Here is a 22,003-nt window from a genome sequence, read left to right as displayed (position 1 = left end):
CTTGAGGCAGTAATGTGTTCCCAACCCAGAGAGAGCATTCCACCCTTTTCTGACTGAGAACCATGGCCTCGGATTTAGAGGTGCTGACTCTCATCCCCGGTGCTTCATACTCGGCTACGAACCGCTCCAGTGAGAGCTTCATCTGCAAATAGCAGAGACAAGATTCTGAGGTCACCGAACCATACCCACTCCGCTCCTTGGCTGCATCTAGAAATTCTGTCCATAAAACTTATGAACAGAATCGGTGACAAAGGGCAGCCCTGGCGGAGTCCAACCTCAACAGGAAACGAGTCCGACTTATTACTGGCAATGCGGACCAAGCTTCTGCTCCTCCTGTACAGGGACTGAATGGCTCGTAACAACGAGCCTTGTACCCCGTACTCTAGGAGCACATCCCACAGGATGCTTCGAGGGACACGGTCGAATGCCTTCTCCTGATCCACAAAGCACATGTGGACTGGTTGGGTAAACTCCCATGCCCCCTCCAGTATCCTGGCAAGGGTGTAGAGCTGGTCCAGTGTTCCACGGCTGGGATGGAATCCACATTGTTCCTCTTGAATCCGAGATTCAACCATCAACCGAACTCTCTTCTCCAGCACCCCTGAATAGACCTTACTGGGAAGGCTGAGGAGTGTGATCCCCCTATAGTTGGAGCACATCCTCCGGTCACCCTTCTTAAAAAGGGGGACCACCACCCCGATTTGCCAATCCAGAGGCACTGCCCCTGATGTCCATGCGATGCTGCAGAGACGTGTCAACCAGAACAGCCCCACAACATCCAGAGCCTTGAGGAGCCCAGGGTTAACCTCGTCCTTGCCGCCACGAGAGGCACCGACAACCTTGCAGCCACAGCTCCATTCTGCTGCTTCGACAATGGAGGCTCGGAACATGGCCCATTGAGACTCAATGTCCTTCGCTTCCCTCTGAATAAAGTTGAACTTCTGCCAGAGGTGGCAGTTAAAGGTCTTTCTGACCGGTTCCTCCACTAGACATTCCCAGCAGACCCTCATTATATGTTTGGGTCTGCCTGGTCTGTCCAGCAGCCTCTCCCGCCATCTGATCCGACTTACCACCAGGTGGTGATCAGTTGACAGCTCAGCCCCTCTCTTCACTCGAGTGTCCAAGACATAAGGTTGCAGATCCAATGACACGATTACAAAGTCGATCATTGAACTGTGACCTCGGGTATCCTGGCACCAAGTGCACTTATGGACACCCTTATGCTGGAACATGGTGTTCGTTATGGACAATCCATGGCCAGCACAGAAGTCCAATAACTGAACACCACTCGAGTTTAGATCAGGGAGGCCGTTCCTCCCAGTCGCACCCCTCCAGGTTTTACTGTCGTTGCCGACATGAGCGTTAAAGTCTCCCAGCAGGACGATAGAGTCCCCAGGAGCTGCACCTCGCAGTGCTTCTTCCAGGTACTCCAAGAAGGCCGGGTACTCCGAACTGTCATTCAGTGCATAAGCGCAAACAACAGTCAGAGTCCTTCCCCCAACTCGAAGGCGCAGGGAAGCAACCCTCTCATCCAATGGGGAGAACCCCAATACACAGGCCTCGAGCTGGGGGGCCATAAGCAAGCCCACCCCTGCCCGCCGCCTTTCACCCACAGCAACTCCAGAGTGGAACAAAGTCCAGCCTCTCTCAAGAGGAATGGTTTCACAGCCCAGACCGTGCGTAGAGGTGAGCCCGACTATATCTAGCCGGTACCTCTCAACCTCACGCACCAGTTCGGGCTCCTTCTCCACCAGAGAGGTAACATTCCATGTCCTAATAGCCAGTTTTGGCAACCGAGGGTCGGAACACCAGAGTTCCCGCCTTCGGCCACAACCCATATCTCATTGCACCCGACCCCTATGGCCTCTCTTGCAGATGGAGGGCCCACAAGAGAGCGGAACCACATTGCTCCTTCGGGCTGAGCCCGGCTGGGCCCCGTGGTCGAAGGTCCAGCCACCAGACGCTCGCACCACATTGCAAAGGTGCTTTATTGGAGTAGGATGTGGGGATTGTGGAGGCCATTTAAGTACAGTGAACTCATTGTCATGTTCTAGAAACCAGTTTGAGGTGATTTGAGCTTTGTGACATGGTGCGTTTTCCTGATGGAAGTAGCCATCAGAAGATGGTTACACTGTGGTTATAAAGAGATGGACATGATCAGCAACAATACTCGGGTATTAGCATTTAAAAGATGATCAACTGGTACTAGGAGGCTCACAGTGAGCCAAGAAAATCCCCCAAACTATTACACCACTACCACTAGCCTGAAACATTTATACACGGCAGGATGGATGTATGCTTTCATGTTTTCTTCAATCTTCTATTGTCAGTTACATGTTCTTAGGTGACAAGAGTGACACTCAGTGTGGTCTCCTGCTGCTGTAGCCCGTCTGCTTTAAGGTTCGAGATGTTGTGTGTTCAGAGATGCTCTTCTGCATACCTCAGTTGTAACAAGTGTTTATTTGAATTACTCTTGCCTTTCTATCAGTTTGAACCAGTCTGGCCATTCTCCTCTCACCTCTGGGATCAACAAGGCATATTCATCCAGAGAAGGGCCACTCACTGGAGATGTTTTTCTTTTTTTGGACCATTCTCTGTAAACCCGAGTTGGTTGTGTGTGAAAGTCCCAGTAGATCAGCAGTTTCCGACATACTCAGACCAGCCTGTCTGGCACCAACAACCATGCCACATTCAAAGTCACTTAAATCACCTTTCTTTCCCATTGTAATGCTCTGGTCATCTTGACAGTGTCTACATGCCTAAATGCATTGAGTTGCTGCCATGTAATTGGCTGGTTAGATATTTGCATTAACAAGCTGTTGAACAGGTGTACCTAATAAAGTGGCTGGTTAGTGAATATTTAACTTGCTTTGCAATGTAGCTTTTACTCCCATTATACAATGTAGTATAATTGTTTATGCATATATATCCAGAGGGCAGGGGTTCTCCCCTATATCTCTCATATGTAGCCTCTAAGTCCCATTTGGTCATTCAGAGCCTTCAGCCATTTTCACTACATTTTCTGTGTATTGGTACATACCGGTCCATCTCTTGTGTTCTTCTTACTATAGATAACTGTACAAAGGTGGGCTTGGTTTTTGATGATGTTGTTGGGATAGTGGATGTGATCAACTGCAAGGATACAAAAATTCAGGTAAGGTGGTGCAATCGGGTGATTGGATGCCTTCTTTATTTTGCTTGTTAATTGTCTGCTTTGTGCTCATCATAACTGTATTCTTACCTTCAGGTGATGGGAAAGGTGCCCACTATCTCAATCAACAAGACTGATGGCTGTCACATATACCTGAGCAAGGATTCTACACAGTGTGAGATCATCAGTGCCAAGTCATCTGAGATGAACATCTTGGTGCCCGATGCCCATGGGGAATTTGTGAGTAGCCTTCTGTGCAGGAATCCTATTTGTGTACTGAGCCATGTCTGTCTTCTTTTGGTTTTCATGGGCTGGTGTCACCATCTTTTTGCCTGACAAATCTCCTCTATACATTCTGCACCTTATTTAGTAAACAGTTTAAAAAATGTATACCTTGAGGTGCATCAGTCAGCTGGGAGTGATGGGTATTGTTTTAGTAGGTCATTCAGTGTTAACATTATGGAAACAGCAGGCCCGGTCTTAGGTATTATGGGGCCCTAGGCGAAAGGGGGGTCCAGGGGCCCCCTGAGGGGGGCGGAGCCCCCCTGGAAGCTCTGCGAAATGCGTGAAAATTAGACCAAGAAGACGTTTTCTTGTAACGTTACGAGGTCATCACCCTGCGTCCCTTTTTCGCCCGGAGTAGTTAGCTGCTAGTGCGACTGCCGCTGTTACCAGCACCAACTCTCACAAAATTGAGCAAAGCTCCTCTCTGAGACGCAATGAAAGCATCAGTATCGGCTTTTTTCTTTCGCTTAGCTGCTCCAGATTCGTATTTACGCTTCGAGGACATACTGACAGACAGGGGTTTCGTTCGTTCTCGCAACTCAGATTGCGGTTCTGCCTTCCCGCTCCCGTGCCACCTGCTGCCACTGACGAGGTGGAAGGATTTATGAGATCTTGACTTCTTCTTTCTTCTTCGACGAATGATGATGAGGGCTGATTCACTGATGTGAACGTTCGACCCATAGAAATCTTGACTCAAACCGCTCCACTTTTATAGACAGCCGCCCACGCGGACACGCCCCCGCTGGCCCACGTGATTTAAACATACGAGGGGAGGGGCGGGCCAGGGGCCTGGACGCCGGGGCCCTAGGCGGTCGCCTACTTCGCCTATGCCTAAGGTCGGGCCTGAAAACAGAGCCATCTGTTTATGTTTTTCTAATGTTATTAAATCAGTGCTTGTTTCAGATTAAAGAGTTTAAATGGATTGCACAGGCAGTTATAGCCCATGGTGGGATCTGGGTTTGATTCCCTGCATAACAATTTCCACTTTAAAAACACATCTATTAATGGACAATGTTTTATTGAAGTGAAACATATGTGAAAGTAATTATGGCTGTACAATTTAGGTGGTGCTGCTGCATTTTAGCACTCCACATTCCATAGGTCTTTTATTTAGTTTGTAATAACGTGACAGGGATCAGGGCTCAGACCAACATTCATATATTTCCACCCAGGATTATATGGCTATGTGAAAAAGTAAGTACACCCTGTGGGAATTGTTGACTTTTTCAACATATTTGAACATGCATGAATAGTAGATCTTAATGCAAACTGTGCTCACACAGTAGGAAAAATTGCCATTTTAACAAATTATTCAAAAGAAATTTCAATTGTGTAATGGTCTGCTGAGAAAAAAGTAAGTCTACCCATGGCCTCAAAAACTAGTATTGCCCTTTAGCATAAATGACTTTGTTTAGGGGTTTTGCAGAACTTCTCACCAGTCTCTGACATTGAGTTGGTGAAATGTTTGACAACTCCTTAATGTGGAATTCCTTCAGTTGTAAAATGTTTGTGGGGTTTTTTTTTGCATGTTCTGCCCATTTCAAATCCCCCAGATCATTTCAATGGGGTTTAAATCAGGGTTTTGACTAGGCCATAATATTCCAATTTCTTGTTTGTGAGCCATTCCTTGGTGGATTTGCCAGTGTGTTTTAGATTATTATCATGTTGAAATGTCCATTTCCGGTTCAACTTCATCTTTCTGACAAATGGCCTCATATACTCCTCAAACACACTTTGATATGATGCAGAATTCATAGTTGACTGAGGCAACAAAGCAACTCCAAACCATAACATTTCCACCACTATGCTTGACAGTTTGTTTGAGGTTTTTCCATGAAATAGTGTCAAACATGTCTACTGTTTCCAAACAACTCTTTTTGATTTATCTGTCCAGAGCACATTGTTCCAGAAGGCAGGGTCTGTGCCAAGATGTCCAATGGCAAACTTTAGTCTTGCTTTATTGTTCTTTTTAAACAGCAAAGGCTTTTTCCTGGCACTCCTCACATCCAAGTCAAATTTGTGTAGTCTCTTCCTGATTGTAGATGCATGCACTTTCACACCAATATTTGCAAGAGTTACATGCAGATCCTGAATTGTGCGGTTCTTAGAGACTTCTTTTAGTACCAGTCAGCTGAATCTGCTGGGCTGGCCAGTCCTGAATAAATTAGCAATTGTTTGAGGTCTGCTCTACTTACAGATGATGTTCCTTACAGTGGAATGATCTGTCGATTAGCAATATTTTTAATACCATGTCAGATTTCTAGGCTTTCACCACCTTCTTTCTGAAGGCCTCAGAGAACTCTTTTGAACTTGCATGTTGACACCACACATGTCAATACCAAAGAGAACACATCTGTGGTTTAAATAAGACAGGGCCACCTGCATACTCCTTAAGGAGGTTCTAATCTTTGGTACCTCATTTGGAACACCTGATTCTAATTTAATGGATCTGAAGTGGTGATAAATGTAGAGGTGTGTTTTCTCTGTCCATGTGACAAATCTGCATTTTTGTTAATTTTGATTATGAGAATAATTACACCTTGTCAATTTGCTTATTTCAATGACAATCTACTGTTTGTCAGTTCAAGTATGTTGAAAACATCAGCAATCACCATGGGGTGTGTTTACTTTTTCACATGACTATCATTTTTTGTTCTTCCTTCTACCCACTTTCTTAACCTGTCTAGTGCAATATGGAGTTGCACTGGGTTGAAGACATACCCCAGCAGCAGTATTGGATTAACCATTAAGAAAAATAAGAATCTGTTTAGGATCCAAGGGAAGAGTGGCTGGCAATAATGCCCCTAACTCTTTAACTACCACACCCAACTTTGCTCAGTTTTCAGGGGGTTTTTTTTGGTAATTATCCCTACCTGCCACGTTCAACTTTATTTGCATTGTTAAAAAGGTGCTTTCTTTGGCATGATAAGTGACTAAAGTTAAAACGTTTGGTATTGAAATTGTTGTCAGATGTCACATTTGTTTCCACCTTATGGTGTAAGAGTTTTAGTTCTGTCAAGTGTAAACACAGCTCAGTAGGTCTGGCTAGCATTTAACTCACCATCTGATTTGTGTTGCCCTTAGGCTCTTTATTTGGTTATTTCTTTTACTAATTCTTCACATAAATGAGGGACAATTTAGTCTCGTATTCATCTTCAGCACTTATTGACTCCTAATGTCTTGTCAGTTAACCAATGAAAGGCCAGTTGGCCTTAATCTAGCCCTGTTCAGAAGCACCAAGTGCAAGGACTGAACCAACTCCAGAAGAGACACTAGTCGAATGCCAGACATCTGCATTTATTTGTGGCAAAATTAAACAACCCAATTAACAAAACATACATGACCTTGTGATGTGTAAGGAAACCTAGCATGTATGATGAGAACATGCCAACAATACATGAGTCTCTCTAACTTGTAAAGAAGCAATTCAAATCACTGCACCTCCACCTCACCCATTTTTATTCATCCATCACCTATTTGTTCTGCCTATTCCAGTTAAGGGTTGATGACTTTGACGTTGTTATGGCAGCACTGGGAACAAGGCAGAAAACAGTTTTACATTTACGTTTATTTATTTGGCTGATGCCTTTACTCATATTTGGGTTTACGATTTGTTACATTTCTTTTTTGTTTTTTCAGTTGAAACACAGGCAGGTGAAGTGACTTGCTCATGGTCACAATGTGTAAATAGCGGGATATGAACCCACAACCACAGGGTTTGAAGTCCATAGCCTTAACCAATACATTTTTATGCCTACTTTAACCTTGGAACCTTCAACTGGCATACTCACCATACATGTGAGGCCATCTTTAGTATGTGGAGGGAAAACCAGATTATCTTGAGAAAACCCCCTACACACACAAGGAGAGCATGCAAACTCCACAAAGGCAGTGCCTCCTAAGCCTAGGATTAAAACCCAGGATGCTGGAGATGAGAAGCAGCAGCACCAACTAATGCACCACCATGTCACAGATCTAAGCTCAATTCAGTTTATTTTTATGAGGCACACCTTCAAATAGACACACTTAAGCACAATACTAATTTTTAATAATGGTAAAAAAAAGTTTCTGCCTGTATATGTACTTTGATCCTTTATACAGTGCTGGCCCACCTGGACAGGTATAGGGAATTACGTATGAATACTATTTACAGACTATAGTTCGGCATTTAACACAATAAACCCTCTAAGCTCATCCACCAGGTTCAAGTGAGTGGCCACATTTCATTACCCCTCACTCTCAACAAACATTCTCCACAAGGCTGTACTCACTCTATACACATGGCTGCATGGTTGTACATGACTCTGTCATCATTTTCACGTTTGCTGTTTTGAGCCTGACCTCTAACATCAATGAAGAGGCTTATGTGAATGAAGTGGACTATCTGTTACACTAGTCTTCTCCTGAATGTCAGCAAGACAAAGGAGCTGATTATGGACTTTGGGAGAAAACCACAGAGGCACCACCACCCCCTTGGAATTAACAGCAGACAGGTGGAAAGGGAGTACAGTTTTAGATACCATGGTGTCCACATCATAGAGGATTTGACCAGTTCCAAGCACATTGACACCTTGGTGAAGAAAGCAAACCAATGTATTTTACAACCTTCGATGCCTAGGGGTTTTAGGCTGCCCTCCCAGATATCAAAGAATTCCTATATATCCACTATCAATGGGCGGCACGGTGGCACAGTGGTTAGTGCTGCTGCCTTGCAGTTGGGAGACCTGGGGACCTGGGTTCACTTCCCGGGTCCTCCCTGCATGGAGTTTGCATGTTCTCCCCGTGTCTGCGTGGGTTTCCTCCGGGCGCTCTGGTTTCCTCCCACAGTCCAAAGACATGCAGGTTAGGTGGATTGGTGATTCTAAATTGGCCCTAGTGTGTGCTTGGTGTGTGGGTGTGTTTGTGTGTGTCCTGCGGTGGGTTGGCAGGATTGGTTCCTGCCTTGTGGCCTGTGTTGGCTGGGATTGGCTCCAGCAGACCCCCGTGACCCTGTGTTCGGATTCAGCGGGTTGGAAAATGGATGGATGGATGGATCCACTATCAAAAATATAATGACAGGAATTATTACTGCCTGGTTTAGAAACTACAAGGCTTTGCAGAGATTGGTGCAGTCAGCTGAATGCATCATTGAGTGCACACTAGGTCACCTCAACTGGTGGCCCACAAGCTAAGACCAGTCCAGAAAAGAAATTATCTGGCCCAACTCCAAGTAGCTGGAGTTGACTTAAGTGTGTGCCAATACAGTCTAGCTGCAGATCTCCAGACCTCTGCCCAGTTACACTGGGATAGTGGGAGGCTTATTTGACTCAAAACGTACCAAGAATTATCGAGTAAGTTAGCTCCACCTACATGGAGCTCCAAGGTGGAGACTCCAGGTTGCAGATATACTTTAAAATGCATTCATCATCGCAGAAAAACATGAATACACAGAATTCAAATTCCTTGAATAGAAAACAGTTAATAATATCTTAGCACAATAATATCTTAGCTCAACAAATCCACAAGCAGGAAATTTATAATTATAGAAATTACCAACACAGATGGAGATATAATCATTGACACGTTTAGGGAGTACTATAAGTCCTTATATTACGCTCAGTTTAAAGAAGACTAGACGCAATCTAATGGGTTTTTTGATTCATTACAAATATCACGGCTAAATACTTGGTGCAGAGGAACTAAAGAAACTTCTCACATTCTCAGAATTACTGGATGCTATAAACACACTCCAAGGTGGGAAAACAGCAGGCCCTAATGGCTTCCCAGTGGAATTTTATAGAAATGTTCAAACAAGTTATCTCCCCTATTAGTAGCAACATTTATTGAAAATAGAGACAACAAAATTCTACCTCAAACCTTTTGCCAAGGATTAATTACCATCTATCCAAAGAAAAATAAGGAAAATGTGCATCATACAGATGAGTTTCTCTTCTAAATAATGATAATAAGATGATCTCCAAAGTTCTAGTAAAAAGAATTGTAATATCACAAAATGAAAATGGATTTATTATAGACACTTATATGTAGCTTCTGATCTTCTTCCTTGTTTAATGAAATATACTCACCCATAAAATCTAATACACCAGAGATCTTATTATCTTTGGACACAGAAAAAGCATTTGACATGGTTGAATAGGATTACCTTTACACTCATTGCACAAATTTGAGTTTGGCCCAAATATATGTGCATTGATAAAACTATTTTGCACCAGTCCAGAAGCCTCTGCCTGTATTAACAAAATTATCTCAAACTACTACAAACTCGAATGTGGTACTCAACAAGGATGCTCCCTATCACCATTGCTTTTTTCAATTGCCATTGAGCCATTGGCCATTCACTTTCAAAATGCATTAGAGATAAAGGGGATTATCAGAAAAGGACTCGAACAGAGAATATGACTATATGCAAATTATATGATACTGTATATATCAGATCCACAAACTTCCTTACCAGTAGTACTTAATGCACTAGCAATACTAGACTGGATATCTATCCATTTATTGTATCAGAACAGTTTAAATATCTAGTGGTAAACATCACAAACAATATAAAGATTTTTTTAACAAAATTTTGCTGTCAGTATAGAAACAATTAAACAAGATGTGGACAGATGGCCTACCCTCCATCTCACATTAGAAGGGAGAATCAATTCTTTCAACATGAATATCCTTCCCAAGCTTCTTTTTCTATTTCAGAGCTTCCCCATATTCATTAACAAATCATTCTTTAAGAAATTAGACTCAATTATAACCTCACTTATTTGTAATTTGGGACATCCACACATTTAAAGAGTGACTCTACAAAGTCTTAAAGCAGAAGGTGGTATGGCACTACTTTTCACTTTTATTACTGGGCATCAAATATACAAGCTATAAAGCCTGGACATAAATTGATAAATATACACAAGCTTGGTCTACAATGGAAATAAAATCCTTCTGTACTTCTTTATATGTCCTGCTTTCTGGTGTAGTAAATACAAATTATCATCAATATACCAAATAATCTGATTGTCCATCAATCACTCAGAATATGGAAGACAGAGAAGCCTATATTTGTTGCATCTTTACATGACAATCACCTTTTTCTGCCCTCTCAAACCTACACATTATTTAATGCTTGGAAAGCATTCGGGATCAAACATTTAAAGACTTTTACATAGATAATGACTTTGCATTTTATGAACAATTACACTTTCAATTTAACTTCCCACCAACACAGTTTTTCCACTGTTTTCAAATCAGAAACATTGCTACAAGGAACCTACCCAATTTCCCTCACCTTCCACCCATTTTTATTCCAGAAGAAATACTGATCAGGTAGCATTTCAATAATATATAAAAAATATATTAAAGTCTCTTCCTTTCAAAGATCCTAGGGTACGGTGGGGAAAGGATCGCTCACGTAATATCTCAGAAAAGGTGTGGCAGCCATGCATAGTACACATACTAGTTCCATATGCACAAAGTATTCAATCACTCAACTTAAAATCTTTTGTCAATCAAGTTTATCTAATTTTAAATTGTCCAAAATGTATCCAGGCCAAGATTAAACCTGTGAACTATGCAATGTGGCTCCAGCCTAACTGGGCCACATGTTTTGGAAGTGCACCAAATTAATTAAGATTATTATAGACAAAAATCTTCAAATGTCTAATAGACAGCCTTGGTGTCACAATCACTCCTAACCCATTAACAGCTATGTTTGGGGAGAAGGACAAACAAATTACAATTGCCTTTACAACACTAATGGCACACACTCTTATCTTGCTCCACTGGAAGAATCCAAGCCCACCTGTTACAAGTCATTGGGTAACTGATGTTCTATACAGTACTATTTAAAACTGGAAAAAATAACATTCTCACTTAGATGATCTGTTCAAAAGGTTTTTTAAAATATGGTAAGATCTACTTAATTACATTTTAGAATAAGCATTTATATCGGGGGAAAATGACATTTCTTTATTTTTAGGGATGTGCTCTAGCTGTTCGCTTTCCTCTCTTTCTCTTGGGGTGGGAGTTTTATTCTGTTTTGTTAAGTTTGACTTGGTTGCATGTAATGTTACCTTCTTCGTTGTATAAGTTAAACTCAATCGTATGGAATGTTATTTTCTTTGAATAAAATAAAAAAAAGAAAACAGCTTGTTCTCTTTGCCTTGCCCCTTACTGTCATATTCTATTTAGATGCTTCTGCTCCAAAGTTTCACAAGGTGCCGAAATTCCACTAGCTATTTTTCTTATTTGCTATCTAGCAAATATGTACAAAAATGTCTTTCTCAACCTTAAAGAACTTAGAAAATGTATGCATGATGTAACATTCAAGAGTGTTTGGGGACTATGCAGGCATTATAACTGTCAATGGAATGATTGGGGTTCTAGAACCTTCTCAGTCTCACCAGGTTTGGGCAAAAGGTAGAAAACAGGACTGGATAGGACTTTAGTGTATAACAGGGACCACTCTCTCACACATGCACCACACACCCCATATTCACACAGGGTGACAATTTGCAATTGTAAATTAACATAACAAATTAACATAACCTAAATAAAAAAATAAAAACTGTTGTAATTTACTTATTCATTGTTTGAGCATGTCTGGCTGTAGCGATTTATTATATAGGACTTGGCAAACTTATTTGATTATAATAGTGACAAAAGTTTGGGAATAACTAAAGTGAAAAGCAAACTTTATTGCATGCTGAATATCAGGTGAATGTGGCACTCTAATGGTAAATATTTTCAAAGTCCCAAATTGGGATACTTGTGTGGCATGTATAGCCATGCATAAAGCCCATCGTCATTTGTTTGTTGCTTTATCTCCCCATCAGGGAGTGAGATCAGGCCTCCCCTCCAAAAAAAAACTAACTGATGAACAGATAGGATTCCACACAGCGGTTTAGGTGGAAACAAAGAAATGCTGGTACTGTGTTTGTGTGCTTCTTGTTTCTCTTTGCAATGCTGGATAAATATAACACAAGTTGTTAATCAAGTGCCCCCCCTTGGAATTTCATACCAACTTTTGTAATAACATTTTGACAATGTTTGTTTTGGAGAAGCAATATTTGCAGCACTGAAAAAACTTTACTGTCCTGTTAAAACTGGGAGATGTTGGTATTCTTTAATTATTTATCTAACTTATCTATAGTCTGAAATCGGGACTGTCAATGTGATGCCTGATCAACCTAGTAAATTATACTGACAGGGAAACAGTTAATCATTATAATCTGTAGATAATAGAGCTGTTAGGCTGATTTAGTGTAATGTAGTACTGAGTTAATGTTATTTTCTATGTACACAATGGCATACGCGCAACAGAGCACTTCATATCTAGATACATTTTGTTTTCTTTCTTGTATTTTATACTTTTATGGTTAAGGTCATTTAACTTACTTGTTATGGCTTAAAGCATCGGAAAGTTAGAGATGCAGATGCACTGGTTCTCTTCTACTTGCAGTCAAGTCACTGCAAAGACTTCATAAAGGAGAAACAAAGTCCTATTGGAGAGGAATGAGCAAGTGCTCCACCAGACTTGCAGACAGAGGATTGCCACAGGTGCTCAATCAGCCAGCGACAGCAACTTCCTCCCCTGTGCACGCAGTCTGCTGATGTTTTATTAATTTGTACTGGGAATCTGTTTGCCATCAGTAGCAAAATACTCAAGTTGGTAACACCGCTGTCTAAGGTAAAATTGAAACACAGTATTTTCCAGTTGAAGTTGCACAGGATGTTTCTCCATCTATTAAGAAAGACCAGTTCACTAATGCTTTTCTATGGAAGATTCTGAATTTGTAAAACTGCGTGATACAATCTGTTCAAGATATTTGAATGAAAATTGAACTGCCTCAACAATTTCATTAAAAGACAAAGGTGCCACATTTCAACAAAATTGTCCCTGGGGGCCAAGTTGTTTAATGCTGACAGGTACTTCGTGCATTATATGCAAATGTACCTTAAAAAGAGAGGTGACAATGAAAATAGGCAGTTTAATAATGATCGGATGATTGGACTAAGAAATATCTATTTGTACCTGTTTCATTAAAACCAGTATATTTGCTCTGTAATGAGTATGTTAGTGTCACTGAAGAATACAACTTAAGAAGGCACTTTAATACAAAGTACTCAAACTTTGACACAAATTTTCCAGCAGGCCCAGATGCTCCTAGACGTAAAGTGCAAAGCCTAAGAAAGCAGACAAGCTATCATGGTTTGATCATATTCTGAGCAACAAAGATACATCAGCCTCCCTCCATCATGGATTCTCATAAAAAAGAAAGTAACCGTTCATTGACTCCAATTCTGTCAAAGAATGTATGTGAACTACTATAGAGGGATTCATGTCTGACAACAAATTTAATCCAATCAGAAAATAACGATTTCCAATACCACAACTGTGAGAAGAGTTCTGTAAGAAGCACAGTACTAGCAAGTAATGGTTTTGAAACTCTATAGAGTTATTGAAGAAGGTTGATGTCATGTTGCAAGCTATTGATGACTCCATTGAAGGTGGTGACAATGCACAACTATGTCCACATGTGAGATTTTTCGATGGGGAGTGCTTATGTGAGGACTTGCTCAGTCTAATTTCTTTGGAGGGACAGACAACAGGGCAAATCAGAAGGTTTTTTTTTCTAATAATACAAATGGACTTGGTTTGGAACAAGTAAATCTTCTAGTAACAGATGGTGCTCCCTTCATGGCTGGAAGGGTTCCATCAGCCTGCCTGACTGAACTAACCCTGCATATGAAATCTTCACATTCCCTGATACATCCAAACTCGTGTTTTTGTGTCCAAAACTCTGTGATGAGTTAAAAACACAATAGACAGTGTTAGGTGGATGATCAATCTCATCAGGGTAACTTCCAGGCAACAACACCTCTTGTTTCACAAACTCCTGTCTGATATGCCAGAGAAGGATAATGATGTATTTGTGAATAACAATGTTAGATGGATAAGTAGGGGCAATACATTCAAAAGGGTTTGTGAACTCAAGTGATAGATCATTGCTTTTCTAAGCGGTTGTCGTCTTAAAAAAGTGAAGACATTTATATCCAAAATTCTATAGAGGAGATGTTCATGACAGAAGTGTTCTTCTCAACTGACACCTTCCAATGTTTTAATAGGCTTAATCTTGTTTTGCAAGGAAAGGACAAAACAGTCAGTGATCCTGTGTAAAAATGTAACAGATTTAATAAGAAACTGGACTTGTTTTCAAATGAGTTTGTAGCAGTGCTGCTTAAAATGTTGTACATCTCCCAGCAGCCTCAGCAGTATAACGCTATTGGACAGCTTCGGGGGGGCTCAGGGGCTACTGGGAAGAGGATTGAGCAGACAGGCTCTATTAGATAGATAGATAGATAGATAGATAGATAGATAGATAGATAGATAGATAGATAGATAGATACTTTATTAATCCCAATGGGAAATTCACATTCTTCAGCAGCAGCATACTGATACAATAAATAATATTAAATTAAAGAATGATAATAATACAGGTGAAAAAACAGACAATAACTATGTATAATGTTAAATATTAACGTTTACCCCCCCCTGGTGGAATTAAAGAGTCGCATAGTTTGGGGGAGGAACGATCTCCTCAATCTGTCTGTGGAGCAGGACAGTGACAGCAGTCTGTCACTGAAGCTGCTCTTCTGTCTGGAGATGACATTATTTAGTGGATGCAGTGGATTCTCCATAATTGATAGGAGCCTGCTGAGCGCCCTTCGCTCTGCCACAGATGTTAAACTGTCCAGCTCCATGCCAACAATAGAGCCTGCCTTCCTCACCAGTTTGTCCAGGCGTGAGGCGTCTTTCCTCTTAATGCTGCCTCCCCAGCACACCACTGCGTAGAAGAGGGCGCTCGCCACAACTGTTTGATAGAACATCTGCAGCATCTTATTGCAGATGTTGAAGGAAGCCAGCCTTCTAAGGAAGTATAACCGGCTTTGTCCTTTCTTGCACAGCGCATCAGTATTGGCAGTCCAGTCTAATTTATCATCCAGCTGCACTCCCAGATATTTATAGGTCTGCACCATCTGCACACAGTCACCTTTGCTGATCACTGGGTCTATGAGGGGTCTGGGCCTCCTAAAATCCACCACCAGCTCCTTGGTTTTGCTGGTGTTCAGGTGTAGGTGGTTTGAGTCGGACCATTTAACAAAGTCATTGATTAGGTCCCTATACTCCTTCTCCAGCCCATTCCTGATACAGCCCACGATAGCAGTGTCATCAGCGAACTTTTGCACATGGCAGGACTCCGAGTTGTATTGGAAGTCCGATGTATATAGGCTGAACAGGACCGGGGAAAGTACAGTCCCTTGTGGCGCTCCTGTGTTGCTGACCACAATGTCAGACGTGCAGTTCCCAAGACGCACATACTGAGGTCTGTCTTTAAGATAGTCCACGATCCATGCCACTAGGTATGAATCTAATCCCATCTCTGTCAGCTTGTCCCTAAGGAGCAGAGGTTGGATTGTGTTGAAGGCGCTAGAGAAGTCTAGAAACATAATTCTTACAGCACCACTGCCTCTGTCCAAGTGAGAGAGGGATCGATGTAGCATATAGATGATGGCATCTTCCGCTCCCACCTTCTCCTGATATGCAAACTGCAGAGGGTCAAGGGCGTGTTGAACCTGTGGCCTAAGGTGGTGAAGCAGCAGCCTCTCCATGGTCTTCATCACATGTGATGTCAGAGCAACAGGCCGAAAGTCATTCAGCTCACTAGGACGTGATACCTTTGGGACTGGGGTGATACAAGATGTTTTCCAAAGCCTCGGGACTCTCCCCTGTTCCAGGCTCAGGTTGAAGATGCGCTGTAGAGGACCCCCCAGCTCCGATGCACAGACCTTCAGCAGTCGTGGCGATACTCCATCTGGACCCGCTGCTTTGCTGGCACGAAGTCTCCTCAGCTCTCTGCTCACTTGCGCTGTTGTAATTATGGGTGGGGATGTCTTTCCTATGCTGGTATCAGCAGAAGGATGTGTGGAGGGTGCAGTACTCCGAGGTGAGAGTGAGAGTGGGTTAGGGTGGTCAAACCTGTTAAAAAAGTTGTTCATTTGGTTTGCTCTCTTCACGTCTCTCTCAATGGTGGCACCCCGCTTTGAGCTGCAGCCAGTGATGATCTTCATCCCATCCCACACTTCCTTCATGCTGTTATTCTGCAACTTCTGCTCCAGCTTTCTCCTGTACTGCTCCTTCGCCGCCCTGAGTTGGACTCGGAGTTCCTTCTGCACGCGCTTGAGCTCATGCTGATCACCGTCTTTAAAAGCCCTTTTCTTCTGATTCAAAAGGCCCTTGATGTCACTTGTAATCCATGGCTTGTTGTTAGCATAGCAGCGTACTGTTCTTACTGGAACTACAATGTCCATACAGAAGTTGATGTAGTCAGTAGTGCAGTCAACAACTTCCTCAATGTTCTCACTATGAGATCCCTGCAGGATATCCCAGTCTGTAGTTCCAAAACATTCTTTCAGAGTATTCTCAGCCTCCGGAGTCCACTTCCTGAATGATCGTGTGGTTACAGGTAGGACTCTAACTTTTGGTTTATAGTGAGGCTGAAGCAGAACCAGGTTATGATCTGCTTTCCCAAGCGCAGGCAGCGGGGTGTCTTTAACGTTTGCATAAAGTAAATCAATAGTCTTATTTCCCCGGGTGTTACAGTGCACATACTGGGAGAATGCAGGTAATGTTTTGTCCAGCGTCACATGGTTAAAGTCTCCAGCGATTAGCACAAGCGCCTCAGGGTGCTGCGTTTGTAACTTAGCAACAGCGGAATGGATGATGTCACTCGCTGACTCCTCGTCTGCCCGAGGAGGAATGTATACAATAACAACAATGACATGTCCAAACTCTCTGGGCAAATAGTAGGGACGTAAACTTACGGCCAACAGTTCGATATCCCTGCAGCAAGTGGAGATTTTGACGTTAACATGTCCAGAGTGACACCACTGTGTATTAACATAGAGAGCGAGTCCTCCTCCTTTGTGCTTACCACAGGTACTTGCATCTCTGTCCGCTCTAACTGTGCTACACCCGGGTAGCTCCACGTTGGCATCTGGGATGGTGTTATTTAGCTAGGTTTCGCAAAAACACAACAAACTGCATTCTCTCTAGGTCCTTACATTTTTCACCAGCGCAGCCAGTTCGTCGATCTTATTTGAGATTGAGTTTACATTCCCCAGAATCACAGAAGGCACCGAAGGCTTGAAACGCCACTTTCTCGCAAGCCGCTTCTTTTTTAGCTTAGTGCCGGCTCTGCTGCCACGATACCGCCTTCTTACCTCGTCGGGTAAATGTGGAACCACACCGGCACTGGCATTTGTTCTCAGCGCCCGAAGTTGAGTACTTGAATAGGCGAGTCTCGGCATGTTAGAATCCATGCCCACGTTGTAAAAGTAAGTGTGTCCAGGGAAGGAATCCACATAAAATAAAGTAGTAGGAGTGATCAATAAATAAACATAGAAAAATAAAAGTAGAAAAGTACACATACATATACAGTCATACACAGAGCTGCTGAAAAGGCTGCCACTCACGGCGGCGCCACAGGCATAAATAAATAAATGTCTATTAAAAGGAACCTAAAAAATGCCAAGGAGATCACCATCATCCGTCTGTTTGTTAATATGCTTCAACACACAATTACGACTTGACCACCTTGGATTAAAGTTTCTGTTTGGATGTATGTGCTGTCCTGTGCCTACCTGTCCGTGTGAGTTCATACTGATTGTGAATGCTCTCTCAGATGAAGATGTATCCAATCACTTCAAACCCCACACCGTAACAGGAACCTGGTAGGATAAAACTTTACATTGCTTTCAGAAAGTGTTCACAGGGTGTTTCAATCACACATCCCATCATCAACTGCCCCTGCTATACTGAACTGTTTTGGACATTGATGTTAGTGTTTACTGTTTGCTGTTAGTGTTGTAATTTATTATCGTTGACAGGGAGCTGGGGAGGGCCTTTGCATATGTGAGCTTGTATGTTCTTTTATCATTATTTGATTAATACATTTCAATGATAATGATCTATTCATGGTGCCACTAACAGTGTCTCTGTGTGTGAGTGTGTGTGTGCCGGGTCAAGGATGGGTGTGCCCCGGGGTTCCCACAATAAAATGATGCAATGGTGTGAATCTTAGCATCTCTGCAACTGCTACAATTTGACTACAGAGGAAATGCTGCATTTTCAAACACTGCACAATTTAATGAAAATCTCGGCATCTGCACAAATTCCCATAACAATGACAGAATTTTTAGATAAGTTTAGGGCAAACTTTGCTTCCAGGTTTGACAGCTTTGACATTCTCACTAAGGTGATGAAGTTTTTGAAGAATCCAATTGATGTGGGAAAAGAGTTTGCATTGAAAGCCAAACAGGAGTTTATGTCTCTTTAAAATTGAAGGACATGCAAGAATCATCTGAGTGGAAACCGGTGCTTCAATCAGTGACCTGAACTTGGTCCAGTTTCCACATGCTATAAGGTTGTCTGTTTTTCCTCTAAGAATGTTTGCTCCAATTTATATATGTGAGTCAAGCTTCTCGCATATGAATGTAATACAAATTAACATTATCTCCCTCTTTAACTGCTTTTACTTCTTAAGAACTTTAATTTTACGGCTCTTGCAAAGTCAAGTAAGTGCAGTCTTAGTCATTAGACAACAAACAGAGTCCGTCAGGGCTGCGGGGATCCACTGGAGCCTATCCCAGCTAACATAGGGTGCAAGGCAGGTCCTAACCCTGGGCAGGGCGCCACTCCATCGCAGGGCAAACACATACATATATACACTAGGGCCAATTAAGGATCAACAAATCTCCTAACCTGCGTGTTTTTGGACTGTGGGAGGAAACCCACGCAGACTTTAGGAGAACATGCAGATTCCACACAGGGATGTGAACCCTGGTCTCCTTACTGCAAGGCAGGTTTGCTACCACTGTGCCACCGTGCTGCCCAACAAATGGAGTTCAATCAGTCAAATATATATAAAGATAAACAAGTAGTAAAGAAAAAAAAAATTAACTTACATGGGGATATTTTGTTATTTAACATGTGGTCCTGTGGATGTATTGTTTTTTAAAAATTAAAAGTGATTGTAACAAATGTATAAAATGTAATTAATATCAAATATAACAAATTAATAGAGTGTATTAAAGCCATTCAGAGTACAGTTGTAAGATTTTGTTTGTACCTGTGTGATTCATATTGATTTATATTATCAATATTAATGTCAGTGAACACCCTTTGATACGACGTATTAAATTAGTGTTGTTGTTCTCATTCACATGTGAGTGCTGTGATCCAAGCCCTCCCTACATTTAATATTTGATAATCTGGCCCTCAAGAGAAAGCAGTTGAACAACTTTGGTGTACACTCTGTAACTTCCAGGACATTATGAGAGATACCAGCCATCCCAACAATGGCCTCTTCTCTGTGCTGCGGTCAGGGAAACTTGAAGACCAAGTTCAGAGAGGCTGAGGAGGAGCTTCTTTCCAAAGTCCATCCTCCACATGATGCTAAACGAGGACAGTGTCTAGAATTACATGATGCCGTGTTGTTAATACTCTTTGTTATTATTGATTATATATTTTTATAACCTCTTACATTGTTATTATATATTTTTTCTATTCTCCTATGATACAATGTTAGAGTTTTGCAAGTAACAATTTCACTACATATTGTACTGTGTGGGATAACTGTATGTGACAAAATACATTTTAATTTTTTTATTTTAATTATTAGGTGGAGATCCCAGTACCAGAACAATTCAAGACTGTGTGGAATGGAAAAAAACTGGTGACTACGGCAACTGAGATGACTGGCTAAAGAAACATCTCAAGGCTGCATGATACCACCAGAAAACCGAGGCTGACCATTAGACCACCATGTTTTATAAACTGCCCATCTTCATATCTATACTATCTATTTTTATTTATTTATTTATTTTGCATTATTTACCACGTTCATGACAATAAATAAGAGATTAATCCAGATAGGGTTACCATTTCTCAAAGCTTTTGGCATAACCGAAGTCTTTTTAGATTTGGATGGTTTTCAGAGATACAGCTGCGCTGCAGCACAAAAAGTGGCCTGCTAGTCTTGGTGCAACGTTTTTTGGGGGACACGGATGCCCTATTTGATTTTTTTTTTTTAATTCAGAATCCAACCTTTGAACCTCTGAGGCATGGAACTGAAGCAGAAACCTTGTCATCCTTTAAAGTGTATATGGAATAGATATTAGGGCAGCTTAGCTATTATCTAAACAAATGCACTTGATGGACTGAAAAGTCTCTTCTTGCTTGTCATATTTCTTAATGTTTCTTTTTCTAAAGGTAAAAAGAAAAACAAAAGTGTTGACTCCTGTGGGTGCACTAGGCGACATGTATCTACTAGGTTCCAACTAAATGATTTTTCTTTTTTCTCAAAATTCTAGACCTTTAAGCTAAAAGTTATACAACAGTACAGTACACTGAGCTTTGCAGTTGTTGAATCTCGCACAAAAGTACTCCAGAGTCGGAAACAGAAAGTTCTGATTTTTGATAGGCTTGCACGCAATACCAGAAATAAAGATATGTCGGTAAACTCTTAATCCTTGTGTAATGTTCTTGTGTGTTTTGTGCAAAATGATTTTTCTTCTTGCAAAAAAAATCCATCCATCCATCCATTATCCAACCCGCTATATCCTAACTACAGGGTCACGTGGGTCTGCTGGAGCCAATCCCAGCCAACACAGGGCACAAGGCAGGGAACAAACCCCGGGCAGGGCGCCAGCCCACCACAGGGCGGCAAAAAAAAAATGCTAAAGTTAAATGGATGGATGAACATCACATTTATTTAAAAGGGAATAATTCACATTAAATATGTATAACATTTACATATTACATTACCTATATATATTACATATAAGGTTTAAGGTCTAAGGTTTCTTTATTTAGTCATGTTTACACAAGAAAACATGAAATTTGCCTTCTTAGTTGCATCTAATAACAGACAGAATGAAATAAAACAGACAAATACAAACAAGAAATGTTAAGGTAAGGCAGTTAGATAATGCATATTTACACCAAAAAAAAAGGTTTGCAGGATATATATCAACAACCTTAATCATTATCTCCAATATTTCTTATTGAAAAGTCATATGGCACTAGGAAGAAAGGAGTTCCTGGAGCGATTTGTGTGGGTTTTCAAAGCGACTATCCTTCCTGATTTACTGAACTTTAGTTCTACATGTAATGGATGTCTATATATACTGTATATATACATATATATACTGTGTATGTATATACAGTATATAAAAATATACATATATATATATATATATATATATATATATATATATATATACGTCACTTTTTCTGTTATGAAGCTAAAGTGTCAAAAATGACTACACAAAACTATGTCTCGACACTTTAGATTACACGAAGCCAAGTAGTTCACAGCCTTGTTCCTTTAAGGCCACTCTGGCCATTATCCATTAGACTTCATGTGCTCTCCCAGCATCTGTGGGATTTTTTTTTTTTTTTAAATGGCCTATGCCCAATTTTATATTACTCATTGTGTGAGGGAAAAATACAGG

General features: G+C 41.4%; 1 protein-coding gene across 1 annotated transcript in view; it reads left to right on the top strand.

Annotated features, from left to right (window-relative positions):
• LOC114664614 (adenylyl cyclase-associated protein 1-like) overlaps positions 1–20,999 on the top strand; it is a 35,479-nt gene extending 14,480 nt beyond the window's left edge. Inside the window, exons 10-12 of the mRNA XM_028818799.2 lie at positions 3,072–3,154; positions 3,248–3,391; positions 20,170–20,999. Coding sequence (XP_028674632.2) covers positions 3,072–3,154; positions 3,248–3,391; positions 20,170–20,253 — 311 coding nt within the window. The 3' untranslated portion in view covers positions 20,254–20,999. The remainder of the gene's footprint in view (positions 1–3,071; positions 3,155–3,247; positions 3,392–20,169) is intronic.
• Positions 21,000–22,003: the final 1,004 nt, after the last annotated feature.

Source organism: Erpetoichthys calabaricus, chromosome 14 (genome assembly GCF_900747795.2).
Source record: "Erpetoichthys calabaricus chromosome 14, fErpCal1.3, whole genome shotgun sequence".
Taxonomy (NCBI): Eukaryota; Metazoa; Chordata; class Cladistia; order Polypteriformes; family Polypteridae; genus Erpetoichthys; species Erpetoichthys calabaricus.
The sequence above is the reverse complement of the archived record's forward strand: the minus strand, read 5'-3'. Positions and strand labels throughout refer to the sequence as shown.